Source organism: Oreochromis aureus, linkage group 23 (assembly GCF_013358895.1).
Source record: "Oreochromis aureus strain Israel breed Guangdong linkage group 23, ZZ_aureus, whole genome shotgun sequence".
Taxonomy (NCBI): Eukaryota; Metazoa; Chordata; class Actinopteri; order Cichliformes; family Cichlidae; genus Oreochromis; species Oreochromis aureus.
In genome coordinates, this window is record NC_052963.1 from 3,738,780 (window position 1) to 3,763,852 (window position 25,073).

General features: G+C 42.5%; 1 protein-coding gene across 1 annotated transcript in view; it reads right to left on the minus strand.

The window, feature by feature from the left end:
- Positions 1–25,073, minus strand: part of LOC116316656 (dystrophin-like) — a 233,304-nt gene that overhangs the window by 26,376 nt on the left and 181,855 nt on the right. The window contains exons 50-61 of the mRNA XM_039607248.1: positions 23,627–23,774; positions 23,209–23,334; positions 22,594–22,743; positions 22,294–22,392; positions 21,796–21,895; positions 20,955–21,124; positions 20,559–20,676; positions 17,164–17,375; positions 16,082–16,236; positions 10,050–10,239; positions 801–973; positions 548–704 (exon numbers count right to left, since the gene is read on the minus strand). Coding sequence (XP_039463182.1) covers positions 548–704; positions 801–973; positions 10,050–10,239; positions 16,082–16,236; positions 17,164–17,375; positions 20,559–20,676; positions 20,955–21,124; positions 21,796–21,895; positions 22,294–22,392; positions 22,594–22,743; positions 23,209–23,334; positions 23,627–23,774 — 1,798 coding nt within the window. The remainder of the gene's footprint in view (positions 1–547; positions 705–800; positions 974–10,049; positions 10,240–16,081; positions 16,237–17,163; positions 17,376–20,558; positions 20,677–20,954; positions 21,125–21,795; positions 21,896–22,293; positions 22,393–22,593; positions 22,744–23,208; positions 23,335–23,626; positions 23,775–25,073) is intronic.

A 25,073-nucleotide genomic window follows, 5' to 3' on the forward strand; every position in this document is an offset into this window, starting at 1 on the left:
GGATAAGTATGCAAATATGCAAGGAGTTCAGTTCACGCTGTATCCTTTTCAACTTTTTCTTGTTCCTAAACCTGAAGAACCTCTTCTTTTCATTCAGTAGAGTGATCTAGGACTTGTTGTTGAGAAAACAGTGCAATTTGATGCAACCTCAATGGCTGAAGGTGATTTTAGACTAAAATCATGGGTTTTCCCCAATTATTAAATCTGACTACAAAGTAGGCTATAATTATAATTTGATTAGTTTATTCACTCACATCTTTGATGTCACTGCGTGCTGCCCTAGGGGAATTAATCTGAGTTAATATTTTTCTAATTAATTCTGTTTAAAGGCAGAAACTAATCATTTAGTTTGAGCTTTAGTTAAAAAAAACAATTTGTCTAAGGTTATCATGTGCTGATGTCACTTCCTGTGCAGATATATTGTCAATTCCTGTTTTGTGAAAAGTTATGGCAGTTGTGTTGACAATATACTGAACACAATCTGCATCAAAGCATCACAGAAGCAATGGCATGTTGAGTGAGCGTTCTACCATGCTGCACCTCCTACCTGGTGTATGTCCAGCTGAGCTTGCACAGCCGGGACGTCCCCCCCTACAGGTCGCTCCTGCTCCAGCTGCTGACTTTTTAACCTTAGCCAGTTCAACAGTTCTTGCAGCGACATGTGAACCCTCTTCCAGGGGGCCATCTCTGAGTCCAGATGGGCCCTTGAAACAGAAACACAAACATTTTTTTTTTCTCTGTAGTTTCAACAACAGTCATTTACAGTGCTTTGCATTGTTGGACCCATTGCAATCGCTCACCTCATGCGGAGGGTCTTGTTGTGCAGGTCATTCCACCGCTGGGTCATGTTGCCAAGGCGTCTCCTGAGCAGAACACCATCCTCGGAGTCCCCCAGTGACGTAAGAATCCTCTGCCCATTTTCATCCAGAGAGTGATACAGTTCTGTGTGGCTGTCAATCTCTATTTGGAGGTCCTATATTTGCCAGAAATGGAAAAACAACATGAAAAACCAGTAAATTCGGTTACAGCACACACTTAATTTTTTGGTAACATTAGCAATCTTTCAGGACTTTCACTTTCACTGATTGGTGCTTAAAATCAGATGATGATCTGTTATTCAAGATATCAACCGTATTTATATTTATATTTACATTAACCTTTTTTATTTTAATTTCTTAGCACTATAATGTCAAAATGTATAGCTTTAACTCCGGTGATTTCACTTTTGTACATTTTGTCCTACACACAGTCCATTACTGAAGCTCTTAATGTTCCCAGTTAGTATTTGGCAGTCCAACCTTTTGTCAAGTAAAAAGGAAAAAAGATCCATTTGATGATGGAATGACCAAAATAACAAATATGGAGATATGACATTAGATACAAAGTAGTCCAATTAACACTCCAGTGTGATATGTATGTGTGTACGTCACTGATGATTGTTTTTGGGGGTTGGGGGTAGGGGCCAGGGTGGTGGTGGTGAGGGTTAGTGACAGCCCAATAACAGGGGTAATGAAGATGTTGCTGTTCTGCTGCGGATCCTGCAGAACCTTCACCCAGATGTAAGCAGGGAGAACAGAGCATGGTGGGGATGTGAAACAACAGTGAAACATTTGTTCTGATCAGAGAACATTTCACTGCAATGTCCTGGAAGTGGGGAAGTGGAGACTCAGTGATCTTCTCTGCTGTCTTCAGCCCTCTCTGCAGGGATTTCCAGTTTGCAGCACTGCAGGCCCCTGACCACACAGATATTCATGTCAGTAAGCCCTCTATAGTACCCTTGTAGAAATTGGTAAGGATACGAGAGGGTAAGTGACCTCTCCTCGTCCAGCTCAAAAAGTACAGAAACTCTGGAGCTCTCTTAGCAACAGCTCTGGTGTGCAGTGACCAGGACAGAGTGTCTGTTATCTGTACTCTCTGGAACTTGGTGCTGCTGACCATGCCCACTGCTGTACTGTTAATGATTGTGTGGGACTGTGCCAACTTCCCCTTAAGTCGACAATGAGCTCTTTGGTTGTTTTCAGCACAGACAATGTGGTAGTTTTCCAGTCTCTCAAAGGACATCATAATGGGACTGAGTGCTTTGGGGCAGTTGTCATTAAGATACGTGACTGAGGGTTTTTTGGGCACTTGAATTTTGGCAGCAATCTTAAAGAATCAAATAGAATTCCCTTTTATTGTCACTGTATATGTAGAATGAAATTGTGGATGCTCCCCACCAGCTGTGCATGGAATAATAATATGAATAGCAGGACAGCAAGAATGAATAACAGACTAGATTACATACACACAAGAGGTATATATACAAAACAGGAGGAAGGCACACAATAAAAAGGCACACATTAGAGAACAGTTTACAAAGTACTTGAAAATAGTGTAATACACTTGGTCTGAGTATAGAGTCCATGTGCGAGTGTCCTGGAGGTGTCTGGAGGTGTGGGACCCCATTGACCAGAAGCGCCATCTGGAGGGCAGCAGGTCAAATCTGTGGTCGGCGGGAAGCAAGTCGTTACCTCTGATGGCCCTGGGTTTCCTGAGTCAGGAGGTAATGGCCGGTAATGGCCTCCAGGGGTGGCAGAGGATGGCCAATGATTTTTTTGGGAAGTGTTAATTACGCCTTTCTGTTTTCGGCTGTGGCCTCTGCGTACCAAACACACGGTGGTAGAAGGCCAACAGCAGCTTCTGGTCCAGGTTATTCTTCCTCAGAATGCAGGACAAATTAAAAATGTCTAAAAGAGAACTGAAGCTGGTTTGTCAGGACACCAAGCAGGTGTGTTGCCAGTGCCTGCTGCTGTTCTTACGTTCCCTCTCCTCAAAGTCGTATAGAGCGCTGTTCCTACAGGTGTATGGCGAAATGCCTCAACCCTTCAAAGTGTTTGTTTACTTACTTACTCAGAAATGTTGTCTTGTTCACACAGGGTGGAGGAGTAGCTTTATACTCTGTGATGGCTTTGATACTCTGCCACATTCGTCTCTTGTTTGCATGGTCATGGAAGAACTTCTGTATTCTCTTACCAAAGTCATGCTTCGTTGCTCTTATGGCATAGTTCAAGTTGGGTCTTGCTGATCTGGGTGCCATCATATCACATTAGACCTAAAACCGTCACTTTGTGCTTTCATTGCAAGCACCCCTTGGTCATCCACAGTTTGTCACCAGGAATGTCATCTAACAGGCCAAAACCAATGGCATCTTCCACATATTTCTAAATTTATGAAGACACTAACTCAGCATACTCATCTACACTTGTAAGTTGTGACTGTCAGTTGCAGATGCCTCGAACACATCTGTCGATACTTTCAAAACAGTCTTGTAATGCTTCCGTGGCTCCTGTAGAGCACTTGCTTCACAGTGGGTTGTTCTCTGATTATTAAGCACTTCTATGCAGGAAATAGCATAACAGAAAAATGGTCTGACGAGCAGAGGTGGGGGCAGGGTGTTGCCTTAAATGCTTCCTTAATGTTTGAATAGGCTAGGTAAACTCGGGCTAGGTGAAAATCAGTGTCACTTCATCTTATTTTAATTTGGTGCCTTCATAAAGAGACTCCTGCATTTGAATTACTGGCTTTATTAATAGCTAATACATAATTTACTAATGCTTTATACATAAATTAAATCATTGAGGGAAAATGTCTATTTCAGGAGTCTTCACCTGATAAGACAGACAATAGTTACCTTAATGCCTTACATTTACTAATTAAGTATTAGTAAATGACTTATTTACAAATTCTGTGCTTATAAAATTATGATATCAATTCTTTGTGTATGTCTGACTTAATTTACTTTTTCTTATTTTAGTTCTCTTAATGTTATTGTCGTTGTTTGAGTATTGGCTAATTACCTTCCACATGTTCTTTATATTACTAAAGTAAAAAAAAGAGCTGACACTTCAGATGTGTGACCTCTCACAGAAAAAAAATTGTACAGCCGGGACCTCAAGTTGTTTTGCATGGCTTGATGAATGTCAGACCATTCTCACTCCCGAGGCGTAATATACCAACGATTTGTCACGTCCCGAGGTATTCCATGGGAACGCGAAAGACAACCTTCCGCGTTCCTATGCTACGCACCAGGTTGTGGATGAAATCCAATAGAACAACCGTCCCACAGTAATAGACATTCCAGCCATGTATTCCAGCCCTAACCCTAACCTTATCCCTAACCTTAACCAGCACTTTAATGACATTAGTGTTTTTCAAAGCGATTTAAGTAAGATAAACGTACTTGTGTAGATTCATTCCAAACAGTTCTCATGTCTCCTCATTTTTCCGATCTCGTAATACAGTGTTCCCTCGCTATAACGCGGTTCACCGTTCGCGGCCTTGCTGTTTCGCGGATTTTTTTGTGTGCAATTTTGCATGTTTTTTTTTTTTTTTCACAGTGCATTGTGTTCTGCGTCCTGATTGGCTGTAGACCAATGTTAATTAATCTCCTGCAGTGTCTCCTGTCCAGTACAGAATGCGTTCAGCTTGTTAAATTTACATAAATCTTCGATCGCTAGCAGTGTGACTCTGAAGTGCTGTACTGTATGTTTGTAAGTTTTCTCCCCAACAAACACAACAATGTTGACAAAACGTTTTGCACTGTCAAAGACAACCGCGGGTCTTTGGTTTCACTGGACTTATTTTTCTACTAAGGTTTGAGCTTTGAGAGTGTTTAAACAATAGAGAAAAATGTGAAAATGTTCATGTCTGAGAAAAGTGTATAAAGTGTGTAGTGAGGGGTTTCTACATCCTTAAAACATCTATAATAATTGTAAAAAAATAAAGTTGGCTACTTCGCAGTTTTCACCTATCGTGGGTTATTTTAGAACGTAACTACCGTGATAAACGAGGGACCACTGTATAGGGACATGTTGGGTGCCTGGAAGTGTAATATACAGGTGATTTGACACCTGGTGTAAAATGTTACGCTTTGGGAGTGAGAACGTGTTGTGAATGTAGTCTCATCAGTTTTACCACAATGCTATGCAATTCAATTTTAGAAAATGCATTATTTAATTGGAAAAATATGACATATTACTTGATTGTACCCAAAACTGTGAAATAACTCTAGCATTCCCAACACTGGATCTACTCCATGTGTAATATAAATTACTCATCACTTATTTTACTGTGATGATTGGTAGGTTCAAAAAGGTCAATAACATGCTTCTTTGTGGTTATCTTGTGGCAAACCAATATAACCACTAGTTTCTTTTGAGTCCTCTTTTTGGAAAATTGCATTCTCCCAACTTTGTGGAAACAGTTTGGGGATGCCCCCTTTCTTTTCCAACATGACTGTGCACCAGTGCACAAAGCAAGGGCATGGGTGAGGCAATTTGGTGTGGAAGAATTTATCTGTCCAGCACAGAGTCCTGACCTCAGCCTGACCGAACCACATGAGTTAGCCAGGCCTTTTCGTCCAACATCAGTGTCTGACCTCACAAATGTGCTTCTAGAAGAATGGGAAAATGTTAATATAAACACACTCCTAAACCTTGTAGAAAGTCTTCCCGGAAGTATTGAAGCTGCTATAGCTGCAAAGAGTGGGCCGACATCATATTAAAATGGATTAAGCATAGAGTGCCACAAAGTTATGTGTGTGTAAACACAGACAAATACTTTTGGCAATAGTGGACTGTATCGAGCATTTCTACTCAATTTGAGCACTCGAAGCTCTTTTACTACAAACACAGTCTAAAGGATTTCATGGCTAAAAATATGAAACTGAATTTGACAGAATTTCTTATGTTTCTGTGCTTTGTGAAGAGCACGTGTCAGTAACTCACCATTCAAGCAAAAAGTGGCTTAAAAAAGTGTATTTTAGATTAGTCATTTCACTTCATTTTTCTCCATTTCTATGTTAAGTGTTTATTAAAGAATCGAGAGTGTCTTTAGAGCAAATCATCTTATAAAAATAAACTGGAGTCAGTGAAGACATGAAAAAACCATACTCCTCCTTTTTTGGAAGAAAAAAACAAGATGCGCTGAGGACATTATAGATAGGAGTTAAGTAAGTGCACTTCTTTACATGAGAGCACAACTCACCCCAGAGGGCAAGGGCGATACTAAAACTGACATTTTATGATTTTGATGTCCCCCTGTTTTCATTACAATACAATGATGTCATCCTGTTATGGTGTTATTGTGATGGTGTAGGGTGTTGAGAAAATAAAAAAAGTGTGTTGTATGCCCTTTCAAGATGATATATTCTACTCGATATGGTTTCTTGAAATTGTCAAGGTCAAACAATGAAGATCAAGGTCAATTGCTTAGCCAACATGGGAAATCATGTCCCCCCTAAGATACTGCTGTGAAGTTTAAAGATTTTCAATTAAAATTTACAAAATTACCAGCCCCGCGACAGACTGGTGACCTGTACAGCGTGTACCCTGCCTCTCGCTCAAAGACAGCTGGGATAGGCTCCAGCCCCCCACCATCACACAAAATCTGAAATATGATATCATGAAAACTGTGGATGCTAGACTGCTAACAAACAATCACATGGAACAAATTACACACTTTGGGGCAGGAGGATTTTATTACAATTACCATGTGATCTAAATGTTCTCTGATCTCTGACACAATGTCAGGCAGTCCAACAGTATGCATTTTTACCTTGATTCCTGCCTTTTAAATGAATAGTTCCAGAATTTTTACGCTACATTTTTGAGAGAAAAATCTTTCCTATTGTTAATCTCAAATGCCTCACAACAGAATCAAGTTTATATAAAATCAATTATATTAACTGTTTTGTAGCCAGGAAAAAAATTAACTCTTGAGATTAAAAATTTCCCTTTTTAAGAGTCTTCTGACCAAGCAGTACAATCCTAGGTTGCATAAATTAATATCACATACACATACAAATCCATACACCAGTTAAGTACAGTCAGAGAGTAAAAAAATAAAACACAGAAACAACCAAGATCATGCTAAAAGTACTACCTAATACCAGAAACAAAGGAACAATGTTCAGGCAAAACAGCAGCCTAAATTAGTTGTTTAGAATTGCTTTAAAGTCATTAAGTGAGACCAGGTTCTGAAGTTTTAGATGATTCTGCAGCTGATTCCAGGAGTAAGAAGCTGCACATTTGAATGCTCTTTTTTTCAAATTTAGTGTGAAGCTTTGAGATAGATAAACGGAATAAATCTCGGGAAATAAGATGGGAGCAAACGAAGAAAAGCCTTATTAATAAGAATATATCAGTCATCTATATCATATATACGTCATGACAAAGCAGACCAATAAAGCAGTGGTGAGTAAGAGCTTTAGAATTTGTAATGAATTTCAATGCTCCATGATAGAATCCAGCATATTTAAGGATGCATGCATATAAATTGCATTGCTATAATCAAGTATAGACATAAAACTGTAAACAACTGGGAACAATAAGTCTCTTTCTTCTCTCAAAGTACAAGCAGGACTTTTAGTCTAAAGTAAAAACCACAATTGAATTTTTTCACCAGTTGCTGAAAGTGAGGTGTAAACGAGAGCGAGTCATCAATTGAAGTCCTAAGTAGTTGTAATCAGATACTAACTCAATCTCGAGGCCCTGAATTGTGGTAATACATGAAAGGTTATATGGTTTAGATTTTTAATTTGTGAACACCATCGATTTTTTTTGGTCAGCATTCAAAACAAGTTTTAAATCCCACAGGTTATTCTGTAGTATAGCGAAAGTTGATTTAACAGATTACAACCTATATGAATCATCTCAAAAGTTTAGTGTAAATGTCCGTTGAGTAAATGTTCAGTTCCAAATTAATCTACTTGATTTTTATCCCAACCTGAACATGGTAGACCCTTCTGCGCAGCATCGTCCAGACTGTACCCTGGAATCCCCAAAATCAGACATCAAAAAGAAGAAGCACCTCCATTATGTCCCATTTTATTCCTTCTAGCTTCCAGTAGGCTGAATTAGGCTGCCCTCTGTTTAAGTGTTCGTGACACAGTGAAACGTTTGCAGATAAAGAGGAAGAGAGGGAGGGTCAGTTGCACATAAAAAAGAGAGATGGAGTTGGAAAGTCTGAGTCAGAGTGAACACAGGGTATGAGAAAGAGTTAAAATGACAATGAAAGATGCAGACAAAACTTTCAAGGTTACATAAAATGACGAGTGTACTTCTTTTCCAATTAAAATTTATCTGTATGTTGAAGCCTAGGGAATGAGAGTGAGACTTCATAGAATGCTATGCAGTTTTAGCACCCATCATTGTAACTGGACAAAGACAACTATCTCAATGCTACATACAGTGTTACTGTTGTACTGAGAGAGCTCTGTGTGTGCATGTGTGTGTGTCCCTGTAGGTGTGTTGTGTGTGTGTGAATTTGGATTTTAAATGTGCTGCTTGTGTGTTTCCTGATAGTATATGCACTGTGCACTGTGTCACAGTGGTTGTGTGTGGATCACTGTACGTGCTGTGCTACCAGAAAGTGTGTGTGGGTGCAGGGTGAGGGTTGATGGTCAGAATATGTTTTCTTGCAGAACAGAGCCTTCCCTTCACCCAACACCCACAATGCATTGGGGGAATTCTGGATTTGTGTGCAGACAGTGACAGTCCAATCAAATCTCACCATGTCAGCATTCCTGTCATACTAGCCAGAGCAGAGTTGAAGAAGGGTTCCTTAAGCTAAAAACTGGAAATATACTGGATGTGTGGCAGATCCCACCTGAGACAAAAGTTAGTCTTTTTATCCATCCTTTTATCCCTATCAGGGTCGCGAGAGCGGGCTAGAGACTATCCCAGTTATCAGAGGGCGAGAGGCAGGGTACACCCTGGACAGAATACCAGTCTGTTGCAGAGGTAACGCAGAGACAGACAACCATTAACACTCTCCTTAACACGTATGGGCAATCACCAATGAACCTAACCCCTACTAACTGCATGTCTTTGAACTATGGGAGGAAGCTGGAGTACCTGGAAAGAACCCACATTGTTTTTAATTTATCACTAATCTTTTATGATTGCACAAGTTTTTCCTTGCTTAACTTAATTAAACTGTGTTAATGGTATAACCATTTTAATGATTAATTCTGATGACAAACATCTTTGAACTTACAGCTATCATCATTGCAATCACTGAGTTGATATGAATAGTGAAGGTTTCTACTTCTTGGGTTTAGTTTTTGACCATTGTATCACCCATGTATCTGTACTAGTGGCTAGCTCCCAAAAGAGCCAATACCTTTATTTTCCACTTGCTCCATGTAAAGGTTTGCTACAGTGGGGAGCCCATGGGACATCCATGCTTTTGTCTGTAGCAACTCTCGTATTTTAAGATATGTGGCAGTGAGGCAAAGGTCTAACAGTGTACAAATCTGATAATTTACTGGCAGTCTCCACTGCCTCGTTTGTAGGGATACAAGTGAAAAGGGAGACCACATTAAAGGACATTGTGGTTTAATCTGGTTTGGCACCAGCAGCAGCAGCAGACCTATCTTCGGCCTCCAAACCTGTGTGTGTGCTATGAGACCAATTAGGTTTTCTAAACAGTAAACAGTTGTAAATAGTTTTGTCCTTTTTCAAATAGCACTGAAGCTGAAGGGGTGAGCTGCCTATTTATTTCTGTACATTTTATCTTGTTTAATAAGTCAGGGAGTTATGGGGTAGTGCTTGGATTAGCTTGTTTTGTTTGTAATTTTGCCCTGGAGTTTAAGCGTTGAGTTTTGATATTATTGGTGTAGCAATAAATCTCACATTTATCTGTGAATTGGCCATTGGGTTTCTGATTTTGGGGACCAGGGCGAGGACACCCTTTTTTTTATTCCTTATGTTGCGCTCCAGTACACCTAGACCTAGGCATAACATTGTCCCTGATTGGATTTCCTTTACACAGACATCCTCATCACTAAATTAATGATTCTAAACTGGCGACAGGAGAGGATGTGAGTGTGTTGGTCCTCATGACTTAGCCCTGACAAGGTTAATCTTCAGGGCCTTATGCTGATAACAATCTGACAAAGTTTAGAACTCAGAATTTAGAGTTGTGGAACGTGTATATGTCCATATCTGTATATGTAGATACATAGCTAGCTATATCAGAAAGATGAGGAGCAAATGTGTATGGCCCACCTTCCACTGTGCCAGCAAGTTCCTTGCTGCCTCAGACTGCTCCTGCAATCTCTCCTTGTTCGTGGCATCTAGTAAAACATTACAGGTCGTCTCAGCCTCTGTGAGCCAGTTGAGGAACTTTTCCAAATCAAAGTAGAACTGCTGCAGCAACTTTAGAGCAGCTTCCAAAGCTGCCTCCCTGTCCGAAACACTGAAAATGTGCAGACAGATGACAAGAAACATTAACAAGGTAAATAACTCATGTATAGGTGGTAAATAAAAGTTATTTTTTCAAAAAAGTTAAAGAAGCAACAGATTCATTTTGCACACACGTCATTCTGTCTATAAACATGATGGCTCAAAGTTTAATATGAATTTGATAAAACTTTGCATGTTTGATATATGTACAGTGAGGTCGTGTTAACAATCCAATAAATTTGGCTTAAATCCACCAAGGTCTTCAGGAGCAACTTCATGATTTATGGATCGAAAATTGACAAAAAAGTCTTATAAAACATGTACAAAGTACTTAAATATATTTAAAATTTATCCCATTGTCATGCATTTCACCCCAAGTCCAGGAATGAAGGGGGCCAGGGACTAGTGAGCCTCAGCACTATAGTCCAGGATGAGGCAGTGTGCTCAGTGAAAACCTCAGGCAGCAGAAACCCAAGAATGAGGAGGAACCAGCATGGAAGGACAGGCCCCTGCACGGTATGTACCACCAGCAGATAGAGGAGGTGGCTGACATCCAGAAATCCTACCAGTGGCTGGACAAAGCTGGACTGAAAGACAGCACAGAGGCACTAATCATGGCAGCACAGGAACAAGCTCTGAGCACAAGATCCAAAGAGGCTGGGGTCTGTCACACCAGGCAAGACCCCAGGTGCAGGCTGTGTAAAGATGCCCCTGAGACAATCCAGCACATAACAGCAGGGTGCAAGATGCTAGCAGGCAGGGCATACATGGAACGCCATATCCAAGTGGCCGGCATAGTATACAGAAACATCTGTACCGAGTATGGCCTGGAAGTCCTGAGGTCAAAATGGGAGACGCCCCCAAGGGTGGTGGGCCGAGCTAAGATCCTGTGGGACTTTCAGATACAGACAGACAAAAATGGTGGTGGCTAACCAACCGGACATAGTGGTGGACAAGCAGAAGAAGACAGCCATAGTGATAGCAATACCAAATGATAGCAACATCAGGAAGAAGGAACGCAAGAAGCTGGAGAAGTACCAAGACCTCAGAGAAGAGCTGGAGAAGATGAAGATGAAGGTAACGGTGGTCCCTGTGGTAATCGGAGCACTGGGTGCAGTGACTCCCAAGCTAGGCGAGTGGCTCCCAGGAACTGAGATCTCTGTCCAGAAGAGCGCAGTCCTGGGAACAGCTAAGATACTGTGCAGGACCCTCAAGCTCCCAGGCCTCTGGTAGAGGACCCGAGTCTGGGTGAGAGGGGAAATTGGTTTTTTTTGTAAAACAACATGCATTCATTCATGTCATTTTAAGAATATTTTGTCACGGTTCTGGGTCCGTTGGACCCAGTATTTTGAGTTTATTATGTTTTGGTTTACTTTTGCATCATGGATTGTTCTTTATGTTTCTCTGGCGCTTTGTGTTTCAGTTATCTTGGTGTTTTGGATTGTTTTCTCATTTTGTGATGATGGTGATGATGATTATTGTTATTAGAGTTCCATGTTTCTGTTTATTGGTAGTTAGGATTTGTGTTCTCATGTTTTGTGTGGGTTTAGTTCCATGTGTCATTTTCTGTCTGTCTCTCAGTGTCAGGTCCGTGTCTTGGTGTAGTGTTCTTGTTTCCTGTTTTATTGTGAAGGTCTGCGTCTCATGTGAGTGTGTTCAGTTTTACCCCTGTCTCGTCTTGTTGATTATTCCCAGCTGTGTTCCCCACCTGTGTGTAATCTCCCTGTGTTTCTCTGTGTGTATTTAAGTCGCGTCTTCTGTGTTTGTAGTTGGTGGTCCGTCTGTGTATCCACCCTGCTCCTTCTGTGTGTTATCCCTGCTGTCTACCGTCATCCATCTCTGCTCGCCGTCTTCCATGTTCGTGTTCTGGTTCCTCCTCCGTAGTTTAGTTGTTTCCAGTATAGTTTAGTTTGTCTCCGTTTGCCATGTTGTCCCTGTGCCGTGTATTTCAATGAACCACCTTCACACCTTTACAAGTGCCTGCAATTGGATCCTCCTTATCATCTCCACACGGCTCATCTCACTCGCTGTGACAGTACGGACCAGCCAGATATGGATCCAGCGGCATTCAGCCCACCCAGGAAGCTTCAGGAGGCCGTGGTCAACTCTGCTTCTAAACTAATCAACCAGTGGTTGGAGCATGAGGGAGAAGCGCCTCTTTACGCGGTGGAAGCCAACCTACAACACCTTATTTCCGGTTACCCCTGGTTATTGGACTCACTGCACCCGCTCGTACAGAATGTTGTTCTTCTCGAGCTTCACCTTCACCCTCCCGCCGCTGCCGCTCGCCCACTCGCTTCAATGGAGGACGTGCCGTCCGACCGGCCGGACGAGGAATTACCCGGTCCGTCGGAGCAGTCTCCGAGACGAAAGCGACGTTCGCGCCGCCGGCGCGGCACCCCACAGCCGGATGTAGGGACATGTAAGCAGTCGGCTGTGGTGAGTGAAAGGGACACTTTTTCTGCTGCGTCAGATTCAGTGACTGTTTTCTGGAGCTATTTTTTGTGTGCCTTTGGAAGTTAACAATGATTTTTCTGTCTCACCCATGGCCATAGCGCCACAGACTGCCTTTGCTGGGCCCGCATTCAGGGTTAATGACTGTGTTCACACTGTTGTTTCTAAGCCTGGATTTACTGAGTTTAGCACTATGAGTTTAGAGAATGAAAATGTTTGGGACTCTTTTTCATCTGCACTGGTCTATTCAGGGGAAGCTGTAAACCGCACTGAAACAGTGCTTCCTGACCATGTTCTCCCATCCACACTTTCACCACGGTCTAATGTGGGGTCTGTAACACAGCTAGCAGTACAGTTATCAGTTCAGTCAGCAGCCCAGCTGCCCTTAGTTCAGTCAGCAGCCCAGCTGCCCTCAGTTCAGTCAGCAGCCCAGCTGCCCTCAGTTCAGTCAGCAGCCCAGCTGCCCTCAGTTCAGTCAGCCACTCCACCACCTGTTACAACTTCGCTACCTGTAGCTCAGTTGCCACCAGTTCAGCAGCCTACCCACTCATTCATTCAGTCACCATCCTCACTGTCTCATTACGAGCAGGGAACACACTTCATCACAACATCTGCTGGTTCTCTTAAGCTGGTCATCTCAGAGACAGTTGCTCCCTCTAGGGCCTCCCCAGAGGCTGGGTGTCGCTCACCAGCCAACTCTGGACCGCTAGAGGTCAAGACGCCAGCGCCAGCAGCTCACCCGGAGGACTCACCAGAACAGTCTCGACTCTCAGCACCCCCTGAGAGTTCAAGTGAGTTCACCCGTCCGCCTCCGTCCTCTGCTGAGTGTATTGGGGAACACTTTCAGCCCTCTGAGGACTGCATCCCACTGTTGCTGCCTGAGTCTAGCCACTGTGCTGCTCAGTCCCAGCCAGTGTCCACACCAGCATCCTGCCTCGTCGGCTGGAGGGCCTGAGGAGCCCAGCCAGCTTCAAGTGTCGTCAGCTGGGGGTTTGGGAGAACCCAGCCAGCCTCAAGTGTCGTCAGCTGGAGGGCCCGAGTCGCCCGTCCAGCTTCAAGTGTCGTCTGCTGGGGGTTCAGGAGAACCCAGCCAGCCTCAAGTTTCGTTAGCTGGGGGTTCAGGTGAACCCAGACAGCATCCTGCCTCGTCGGCTGGAGGGCCCGAGTCGCCCGGCCAGCCTCAAGTGTCGTCAGCTGGAGGGCCCGAGTCGCCCGTCCAGCTTCAAGTGTCGTCAGCTGGGGGTTCAGGTGAACCCGTCCAGCCTCAAGTGTCGTCAGCTGGAGGGTCCGAGTCGCCCGTCCGGCCTTATGCCACGTCGGCTGGTGGGTCCGAGGAGCCCACCCAGCACCACACCTCGTTAGCTGAGGGTCCTGGAGGACCCAGACAGCACATCCTCCCGTCTGCTGGCGGTCCGGGGAGGTCTGTTCAGCCGTCACCTGCTGAATCATCCCCCGCGACATCTCCATCACCGCCTGCAGCATTTCCATCACCGCCTGCAGCATTTCCATCACCGCCTGCAGCATCTCCATCTCCTGCTGCAGCATCTCCTGCAGCACCCATATCACTGCCCGCAGCATCTACATCTCCTGCTGCAGCATCTCCTGCAGCACCCACATCACCGCCTGCAGCATCATCGCCTGCAGCATCACCGCCTGCAGCATCCTCGCTGCCGTCAGGTTCCGCAGCCGTCTCGCTGCCGTCAGGTTCCGCAGCCGTCTCGCTGCCGTCAGGTTCCGCAGCCGTTTCGCTGTCGCCTGGCCCAGCTTCTGCTCCGCCTGGCCCAGCTTCTGCTCCGCCTTCGCCCGGCCCTGCCTCGTCAGACTCGTCCACGCCTGGTCCTGCCTCGTCCACGCCTGGTCCTGCCATGTCTGGTCCTGCCTCGTCTGCGTCAGCCTCGTCTGGTCCTGCGGTTGCCACACCATCATGGGACCCAGCTCGTCCTGTTCTGCCTCGCCTCTGCCGGCCGCTTTCCAGGCCTCTAAGTTGGCATCATGGCCGTCGAGGACGGCCTCCGGACGGAGTTCGTCGCCACCGCTGGCATCGCGGCCGAGATGGCCTCCGGACGGAGTTCGTCGCCACCGCTGGCATCGCGGCCGACCTCCGGACCTGCTCAGTGGCCGCCACTGCCTTCCAAGTGGCCGGCCTCCCGATTGGTTTCGCCTGCCGTTGCCGTGTGCACGGTCGGTCCCCTGAACTGTCTGCCCATTGCCGTGTGCATGGCCGGCCCCTTGACCTGTTTTGGCTCCTGTGTGGCCGACCTTATTGTGCTCTGGTTTCGTTTTGTTTTTGATGTGCTTTCTTGCGTTTTTGGACTCTTGTGCTCCTTGTTTTTTGTTTGTTTTCTGTCCCTCCGTCCTGGACCCCCTCCGCCCGCCCTGGCCTGGTGCTTTGTGCCTTTTTGTTTAGGGAGCCAGCCCTTAGAGGGGGGGGGGGGTACTGTCACGGTTCTGGGTCCGTTGGACCCAGTATTTTGAGTTTATTATGTTTTGGTTTACTCCACCCTGCTCCTTCTGTGTGTTATCCCTGCTGTCTACCGTCATCCACCTCTGCTCGCCGTCTTCCATGTTCGTGTTCTGGTTCCTCCTCTGTAGTTTAGTTGTTTCCAGTATAGTTTAGTTTGTCTCCGTTTGCCATGTTGTCCCTGTGCCGTGTAATTCAATAAACCACCTTCACACCTTTACAAGTGCCTGCAATTGGATCCTCCTTATCATCTCCACACGGCTCATCTCACTCGCCGTGACATATTTAAATAGTTTCAACAGGGTAAATAACAAAATCTTGCACTCTGCATTTGTTGTTACTGAACTGCAAATTTAAAGTACATTTAAAAAGAATAACAAAATAAATATATAGAAAATACAATACTAATCCCTTAGTAAATAGGGAATAAATAAGAAAAATAAGTAAATACTGCCCAGAGAGTAAGTGGTTTTCCTTTTTAGGGTCAATTCTATTCCAAATGTAATGTAGCAAAAGTCAGTAAACAAGACTAAAAATTTGATACACGTAATATCCAGACTTCCATGATGGCTAAAAAGCTTTAAAAGCTTTCTTGTTAGATAATGCAAATGCTCTTTTTATCATGTTCGTCTGTTATGTGGAAAACGAAACGTGCCTTTTGTGTCATGAAATCAGATCACGATTACTTCCTTACTAAACACGTTTTGCACTGCAAAAAGGTGAAATAGTCATTGTGGTGTTTTGACAGGGTAGTTGCACTTAAGTGCACTTATTATTTCCATGGAAACCACAAGTTACCCCAAATTAACCAAGGCTGAAAGCGTGAGAATTTAGAGACATTCATTAAGTCAAACACCAACATAGCTGCCTAAACGTTAATTTTTTAATAAAAATAAAATATAAAAAATTTAGAATGAAATAAAAATATTAAAATGCTTACCGTTTGTTGATGTATACACAGGCAGTCTCCATGTTGTTGTTGATCTGGGTGACTTTGTGAGTGTCATCATTGGCATATAGCGTCAGTAGTTTGTTGGCCAGTGTATTGGTTTCTTTGACCTGTATCTGGGATTGCTGCAGCTCCTTCATTAAGAGCTGGGTAAGCAGGGAGAAAACAAAGGCCAAATCATTAACATGATTATCTGGTTCCACCTGATTAGTACTCTAAGCGATCACTGTAACGGGCAGAACGATCTCTTCCACTAGAGGGCAGTACAACTACCTGTTCTAACTAAATTGGCTGCCAACTGCCAGTAAAACAGAAGAAGATGAAGAAGAAATGCTGTGAGTGAGACGATGTAATGCGTAATAGCAATAGATAAAAATTGGAAAAAGAAAAGTAGTCAGGCTGACCTGGGTCCTGGAGAAAACTCCGACCCAGATAAAGGCGCTAGCATGAGCAGTGGTCAGAAAAAAGCAAAAAGGTATAATGGGGACGAACCGAGCCAGTTCTGCTATACCGGGTGCACGGTGAAAAACTATCCATATGCTTTTTGTGACATTTTTGTTTGGTGGTGTGCCGTGTGATTTTTCTAATGTGAAATATGTGCCCTGGCCCCAAAAGGTTGGGAAACACTGCCCTAAATCACTAATATCATAATGTCTAATGTTATATATTTGAACCCTCTGTTTAGAAATGTACTGCTCTCAGCTGTGAAAAGCACAGGTCACCAATAGTGAACCTCCCAGTTCTGGTATTCTATAACAAATGGCAGTCAGGCTCCACTGTATGTGGCAGTGAGCACAGGGCCCACTAAAGTACGTCGGTCCCTCAGGCCACCCCTGAGTAAAGAAAATCAACAGCCTATTTATCCAAGATAATTCACAGTTTTATTGGGGGGGTTATATTGGTTGGATCTGATTAATGGGGGGGTCATAACCCCCTAACCCCCCTGGAAATTACGCCCCTGTCAATCCCCTCTGATACTGAAGTTTAATCGACTTGATGCTATGATTAAACAGAGTCTAAAAGCAGACTATATGTCTGTATAAATACAGTAAAATTCAGAATGCAAATCCCACCTTCAGTTCAGCATTTTGTTTTTTCAGTGCATCAACTGTATAAGTGATCTCCTGCCACGAATCCAGTCTCTCATTGGCCTGTTTGATGAGATGATCCACCCCCTTCTTGGCATCCAGCCAGTTGGTAGAGTCTTGCAGCATGTTTTGTAGCTGCTTCATCCTATCAGACAGTTTAGTCTGAGAGTCTTCCCAGTAAGCCTGGAGTCTATCAACTATGATGAAAGAGAGAAAACAGAGTGTTTAACAAGTTCTCACAATGTTGCTTTAAAATAAAATCACACAACTAGTAGAGGTGTCAGACAGTTTGAAAATAATACATGGACTGAGTCTGGAAACCTAAATCCATCCATCCATCCATCCATCCATCCATCCATCCATCCATCCATCCATCCATCCATCCATCTATCGTTGGGGATTTTTTATGACATATATACCTGTATACACTGGACAAAGATTCACATATATAATGTAATCATATATACTCGTATACACTATACATACCTACACTGGAGTGTTTTTATGTATTGGAATCACTGCATTTAACCTACATATTCAATTCACAGGACCCATATATTTAGGTCAAATATTACCTACAATTATATTAATGAAGTCTGTGCCACTTGTTATATAAGCACCTGTTGATCCATACTGTTTGAAATATAGTAATTAGGATCAATAAGAAATCTTTGATTGTGTTATAGCCAACGGTGACAAGTCCAAACATTGGGTTAATTCAACTTGGCACTGCTGAGTATGCACTTGGGAGTCTCTCTGCTCATTTTCACTGCCCAAAAGTTGTGAACAACCCTTCTTTAACAAATATAGTAATCAAATCCATCCATCCATCCATGCATCCATCCATGAATCCATCCATGCATCCATCCATCCATCCATCCATCCATCCATGCATCCATCCATCCATGCAGCCATCCATCTATCCATCCATGCAGCCATCCATCCATCCATGCAGCCATCCATCTATCCATCCATCCATGCAGCCATCCATCCATCCATCCATGCATGCATGCATCCATCCATCCATTCATCCATGCATCCATCCATCCATCCATTCTGTTCCACTTATCCAATTCCAGGTTATTTAGGAAACCTAAATAAAAAAACATATTTTTAAGATAGTTACTGTTGCGGTGTTAGACTTCTTCAGATAGCAAGAAGATGAGAATTTGAAGATGAAAGAGAAAGGGAAAGCTGATAACTTTTGCACATTTGGCCTTTTGCGAGAATTATACATTTACTGGACAGTTACAGCTAGTACAACTAGCTCCCATACTCCCTGTTTGCCATGACTACACAACAAAATCTCAGTTCTTGGCAGGAAGAGAAGAGTAAACATTTGCATTTGGTATCAAGGAACATATGATGCTTTGTAATCCATTTGTAGGAGTTATCACAGGTAAAAACAAGACTTTTTTTTTTACACTATATATGACTGAATCAACTTTAGATTTAGTCAACTAAAACAAACAATTTAGATACCTAAATTATGAGTAAAACACAAACAAAATCTAAATGTGCTATCAAAATGAACACTGTAGTAACTCTTCTCTTTGAGATGGTGATCTTTGCAAAAACAAGCAGTAAGAGAAGCAGGAGAGAGTAAGAGAACAACTGTGAAACTGAAGATTTGTAATATAAAATAGAAATATAGAGGAAAGAATTTTGGCTTTAGGCTAATTTAATACAATTTGTGACTACTAAAGCATGTACACTTGGGCTAGGCAAAAACTGAAATTCCAAAGAAAAAAAAGTACTGCTGAAGGACTGACAATATCAAGAGAACTTTTAAAGGTAGATCAGGCTCCAGTGATATTGGCTTCTGAACTGATTGATTGGTCATTATCAATTGATCTGTACCTGCAACTAGAGAAGGAAAATGCAAAAGCTGAAAAGGAGCGGTTGCAGTGTGACTTGGAACTTGAAAGGGTGAGGGTTGGGTGCTATGTAAACATTTTCCAATTGGCAATCGTCAGTCCAACAATCGCCGATGGGCGATATATTCGCGCATGCGCAGACTTTTTGATGGGCCGGGCAATGTAATCATGCAAGGACTGATTTGCATGTTTAAAAAAACAGAAGAAGTCAAAACATGGACGAACTAGTTTCCAAAAGAAAAAAAAAAAAAAATTGTGATGACCGTGTTCAAACGCTTTTTTAACGCTCTCAACCCATCTGGAGCGCAGAATGAACAAAATTTGGACAAACTGCCGAAAGGCATTGACAGAGACATTTCAGGGATTTTGACTCAGCCTGCGCTCCAAATGGGTTGACTGTTAATTGTGTTAGTCATGATGACGGCGCATTAATGCTGACTGCACTAAAAAATATAAAGTCGCTAATTTGGGATTTCTTTGGCTTTAAACCAGATGAAAGAGGTAAACCTAAGGATGTAACCAAAGCGGTGTGCCGCTTGTACAGATGTATAGTGCGAGCAAAGTACTCAAACACGCCTAACTTGCAAGAGCATGTACGTGTCAACTATCTGGCTGAGTATGCTGGGCTATCACCAGCTTCTGCATCTCCATCAACAAGCATTTGGGCGAACTCTGAGGAGGGGGCATTTGGTCGCAGATGAAAGAGGGTGCTGTTAAAACAGCGCTATTATTTTGTTTTCTGTTGACTGCTTCTATTAGCTCGATCATTATTAGCAAACTTACTCATGGGCAAATAAATAAATAAATTGCCATTGTAAAAACTATCGACGATAGTCAATATATTTGTCCAATCACCCAACCCTAGTGAGGGTTGAAGGAGCATTGGAGGGGGAGACAGTAAAGGCTGGACATTTCTGGAGGAAAAGGCGGAGAAGCATACAGGCAGAGATTTAGAAACTGGAAGAGGGGAGAGAAACAGACTTATGTTGAGTTTGCTTGGAACATTTTCCGCCACTTTACATGTTGATGTGGTGCTTTGGAGGCAGGGACACATGATGATTTGTATAACATGATTATCTTGGAACAGTTTAAGAGCACTCTGCCGGTTTACCTTGCCACTTATATTAATAGGAAGAAGGTGAAGACAGCTTCTGCGGCTGCTGTTATGGCAGATGAATATGTTTTGTCCAACTCCAGGTCTCGAGGGCCTCTGTCCTGCAGGTTTTAGATGTGTCCTTGATCCAACACAGCTGATTTAAATGGCTAAATGATCAATATGTCTTGAAGTTCTCCAGAGGCCTGGTAATGAACTAATCATTTGATTCTGGTGTGTTGATCCAGGGTGAGATCTAAAACCTGCAGGACGCCGGCCATCGAGGCCTGAAGTTGGACACCCCTGATATAGTCCAATATAGGCTCTAAATAAGTTTCACTTAGCCTCTGTGGGAGGCTAGGTGATGATTTCACATTTCATGTAAAATGATGCTATGATGCATGACTTACTGCGTTCAGAAATAGCGCTGCGGGTCTCTTGGCTGCTGGTTTTGTTCTTCAGGTTCTGGGCTGCTGTGATCTGTGTCTCCAGGAGGGGGCGGCGTTGATCAAGATCCTGTACAGAAGCCTGAAAACAATCATTTTAGTTTCTCAATTGTTTTAGCTTACTTATAGAATTTTCCAAGCAATTAAGGAGGAAAATAAATCAAAAATAAAGGTATGTAGCATGTCTAGCTTGTCAGTTTACCCACTGACTGTTTTAAACTATCTGTGAATCCTTAATATTTACACAGATCACCAAGACTTTTCCGAGCCATAATTTCACACAGCCCCGTGAATGTCGGCAGCTTGGTCAGTTTTTGCAGTGCTTTAAATAGAGTCAACAGTGAGGTCAGAGGTCCGGACCTTGAGCTGCCTTATCATGTTGTTGATGTCGTCGAGGTCAGCCACCACTACCCGCTTGTTCTGTACCATGTTATCCATCATGGTCAGCCAGTCAGTTAGCTCAGCCCAGGACTTGTTGAACTGAGCCAATGCTGCATATTCAGGCTGGGAACTTCCTGTCAGACCTTCATCTGAGACACAGATACAGTTATATGAGCTTTTAGTTTTTAGTGGAGGAAGTGTTCATATTCTTATTTCAAAATAAAACCATAGTAAAAGTCCTTCACTCTGAAGGTGAAGGTGGTAGGCTAACTTCGATAGCATACCACCAAATGCATCATTTATGCTTTAAATTCATAACCACATAGACCTGGTTCCCATTTGTCAAACAACCATTTCAAATACCAGTGGCAAGTTTATTCCACATAGTCACAACAAGTTGGGTCATGATTTGGTTTCCAACCACCATTTTTTATATTGTGACTGTAGCATTAGAGACAACCCTCAAAATCAGCTGATATTCTATAATTACGTGCAGGAGCTGATCTTTCCATTTGTTTTTCCATTATTTAAATAATTCTAATTATTAAAATGGTGATAAATATCACTCATAGCCCAAAGTGTAATCTTGGCAATGACTGATTAACTAAAAAAAAAAGATAAAAACTAGAACCCTCAACCCCCAAAAACAAATGAATAATTAAAAGAAACTGAAATTGAAACAGACTGAATCTAGTAAAATGAAGTCTTACTGAACCTCATATCAGGTCTTTCAGTCAGGTACATGAATTTGTGTCCTAAACTCAGTCCTAACTTAATCTTGTGTGCACATGCATGCGTGAAAGATTAAATGTGGTCTTACTGTCTTTTCTGGTTATAAGCTGAGCAGCCGTCCTCTCCTTGTGCTGCTGCAACAGCTCCAAGATTACTGTCCAAGATTCCCTTAGCCTAATATATTTAATCTGAAAAAACATACAAACACACATGTAAGCAGTTTCCTTATTGTTGATAACAACAATTTCACAGGTAAGTGTCCAAGCATCAAATGCTGGAAGAAGTATATATATTTTTTGAGTCTACATTGTTTATATATATATGTGTCTTGTTACATTTCTTCAAAAAGTAACTATTTATTGATAATATTTAAGGTAGAAGTGAGAAAATTCAGTGTTTTAATGATTTCATGTCTTTTTTTTTCCATCATCACTTTTCATCACAAAGATGATGTTTGAGCAACTACCAACGACTTTTTTCATGCTTCTGGATGGGTTGAAACGTTTTGTGAATTTTGCACATCCCTCAGTGCTTATATTCACTGAATTTGCCACGTGATTGACTTACCTGTATTTAATTTCCTCACCTTGCCAGGTTGCTCAAGAGGAGAGTCCTTGTATAACTGATCAGCTTTCTCCAACACACACTCCACTTCTGGCTGCTTGACTTGCACTTCGTTAATGAGCTGGAGAATCAGAGAGCTAAAACTGCAATAAGCCTTGTGGACAGATGAGTGTATTGCATGTAATATAATAAATAATATATTGGATATAATATATGCAGTGTATTATTTATTTCAGGCAGTTTGGGCTTGAATGTTTTACTAATAAATGCCATAATGCACTAATACCATACATACATATATATACACTGTTTTGTACCATACCCTGGCAGATGGTCCCTCAGGGGTGTGCTCCAGCTTGGTTCTGGTGCTGGATGCCCAGACTGACAGGTCATCCAGATGACTCTCACACTTCTCTATCTCCTTCAGCAGACCCTCGATCTCCAACTGACGTTCAGGAAGAGTCTTTGACACCTAAATGAAGATTGGCCATGAAACCTACCACTCACACCATGTTGACCCATATTTATTACTACGGAGGAGGTGGGGTGGTGATAATCTGGTGTTTAGTAAACACAGTATAAGAAGGGTTTTCCATCCTCTTTCTGGTAATGATTAAAGCTCACCTCCTTTGGTAAATTAAACTCTGTCTGGAGCAAATTAAACTAAATCTAAGAAAATCTTTTGTACACAATAGATGAAAGTGAAACTATTGCCACTTTGATAAAAAAAGAGGTTATAATACCAACAAACTTTCAAGCTGTCAAAACGAAACGTCTTAAGCTTAATGATGTGGTGTACTGCTTAGCTAGGCGTAGGGAATACCCTTCTCTCATAGCCTTTGTGTAGTCATGTCAAGTTATGATTATTCAGTTGATTAGGATGCCTTTCCTGGGCAGTGGCATGCTGTTCGCTGTATGTATAGTGAAAGAAGCTGACCTGAGACCAACGAGTGTTTATGATCCTGATGTCTTTCTGTTTATCAGCAGGAAATGTTATCTGCTTCAGTCTTGAGTTCAGATTCTCCATCATTACATTCTGGGCAGGAAGCTCCTCCACACATACCTGGCACACAGACACAGAGACACACACAAGCACATTACTGCAGCAACTCAATACAAGCAGAATCTTATGTAAGATTTCATAAACACACACACACACATACGATCTTGGAATAATTAAAACGCTGCAATGGTTTTACTAATTACACACAGCAACACATTGGAGTAATTTACATTCTGACTCATCTACACTTATTTACACGATGATAGCAGCTAAATTAATTTGCATAAATCCGTACATATGCACACACATTCAAGAAGCTCATAGTAACTGTGTGGCTGTGTACTGAATATACCTGAACTTTGCCCAGAGTGTCTCTTATGTGCTGTGGCTCTGCAGGCTGCAGAGGAATGGCCAGGACACCCTCAGCTTTGTCCAGCCAGCCCAGCATCGAGCCAACATTCTCCTGCACCTCTGCAGTCAAGGTGGATGCCTCTGCAGACCTGTAGGATTAGAGAATGTATCCAAGAAACAATAAAAGAACTGTTTTCCTCTTAGGGGTGGCTGTGCCTCAGGAGGTAGAGCTGATCATCTACTACTCAGAAGGTTGGTAGTTTGATCCCTGGCTGTTCAAGTCTGCATGTCAAAGTATCCTTGGATAAGATACCGAGCCCCAGGTTGAAAAAAGGGGTAGTATGAATGTGTTAGTCAATGGGTGGATGAGACATGTTATTTAAAGTGCTTTGAGTAGTATAGAAAAGCACTATATAAAAACAGTACATTTACCATGTTGAAAGACCACATGGGCACAAAGATCAGTAACACACACACACACACGCAAGTGTATTCATATCCTTGTGGGGAAATCTCACTGACATAATGCTTTCCCTAGCTGCTTACCCTAACCATCAAAAATGAATGCCTAATCCTAACCATAACCCAATTGTAACCCTGACACTAAAACCACATTTTGAGTAGGGCTGGGTATCGTCACTAGGGGTGGGTTTTAATAATTGATTCATCGATTAAAATCGATTCTGGCTTGGATAACGTGAAATCGATTCATTAAAATCCTGAATCGATTTTTTAATATAAATTTATTTTGCCCGAAACGCCAGAATCTCAGGTGAAACCTCACAAAATTTCAACAACCACCAAACAGCTAAGACCAGTGGCGGTCCTAGCCTATTTGGCGCCCTGGGCGAACACTCCCTCTGGCGCCCCCCCCCCCACACACACACACACACATATGAAGACAGAGAAAATATAGTATGCAAACGGCTACTAAACAGACATCATAATTCGTCATACAATGAGAACAGGACAAATCAACAATTGACACTGACTAATTACTATTATATTAATATTATATTATTGTATATATTGTTTGGAGTTTAGTCTGTTACTGTAACTATTTTACCATTTCTTCTTGGAGGAACTGTAACCCACATAATTAAGAAAGTATTCTGATTCTTAATGTTTTAGGATACATGACCTGCCATTATCCAATGACACATCTGCTTACCTGTATCTTTTGCTCGTTTCTCCTTGTAGGAGCCATAATTAAATGTATTGAATTTTAATGATCACTGGGTTTTCATTTGTTTGGTTGCTATGGTGATGTGTAACGGGAGTCACGTGGGTGGTAGCGGTGACATTAAGAGGGCGTTGTCAGTCTGTCTTTCACTGGTTTGATTTTGACAGAGCAGGGCTGGGTAGCTGTATTTTTTGTTGACCGCAACACAACGAGTTTCCCCTTGTTGCGTTAGAGCCTGTGATGTTTTAAGAGTTTGAATCGCGAG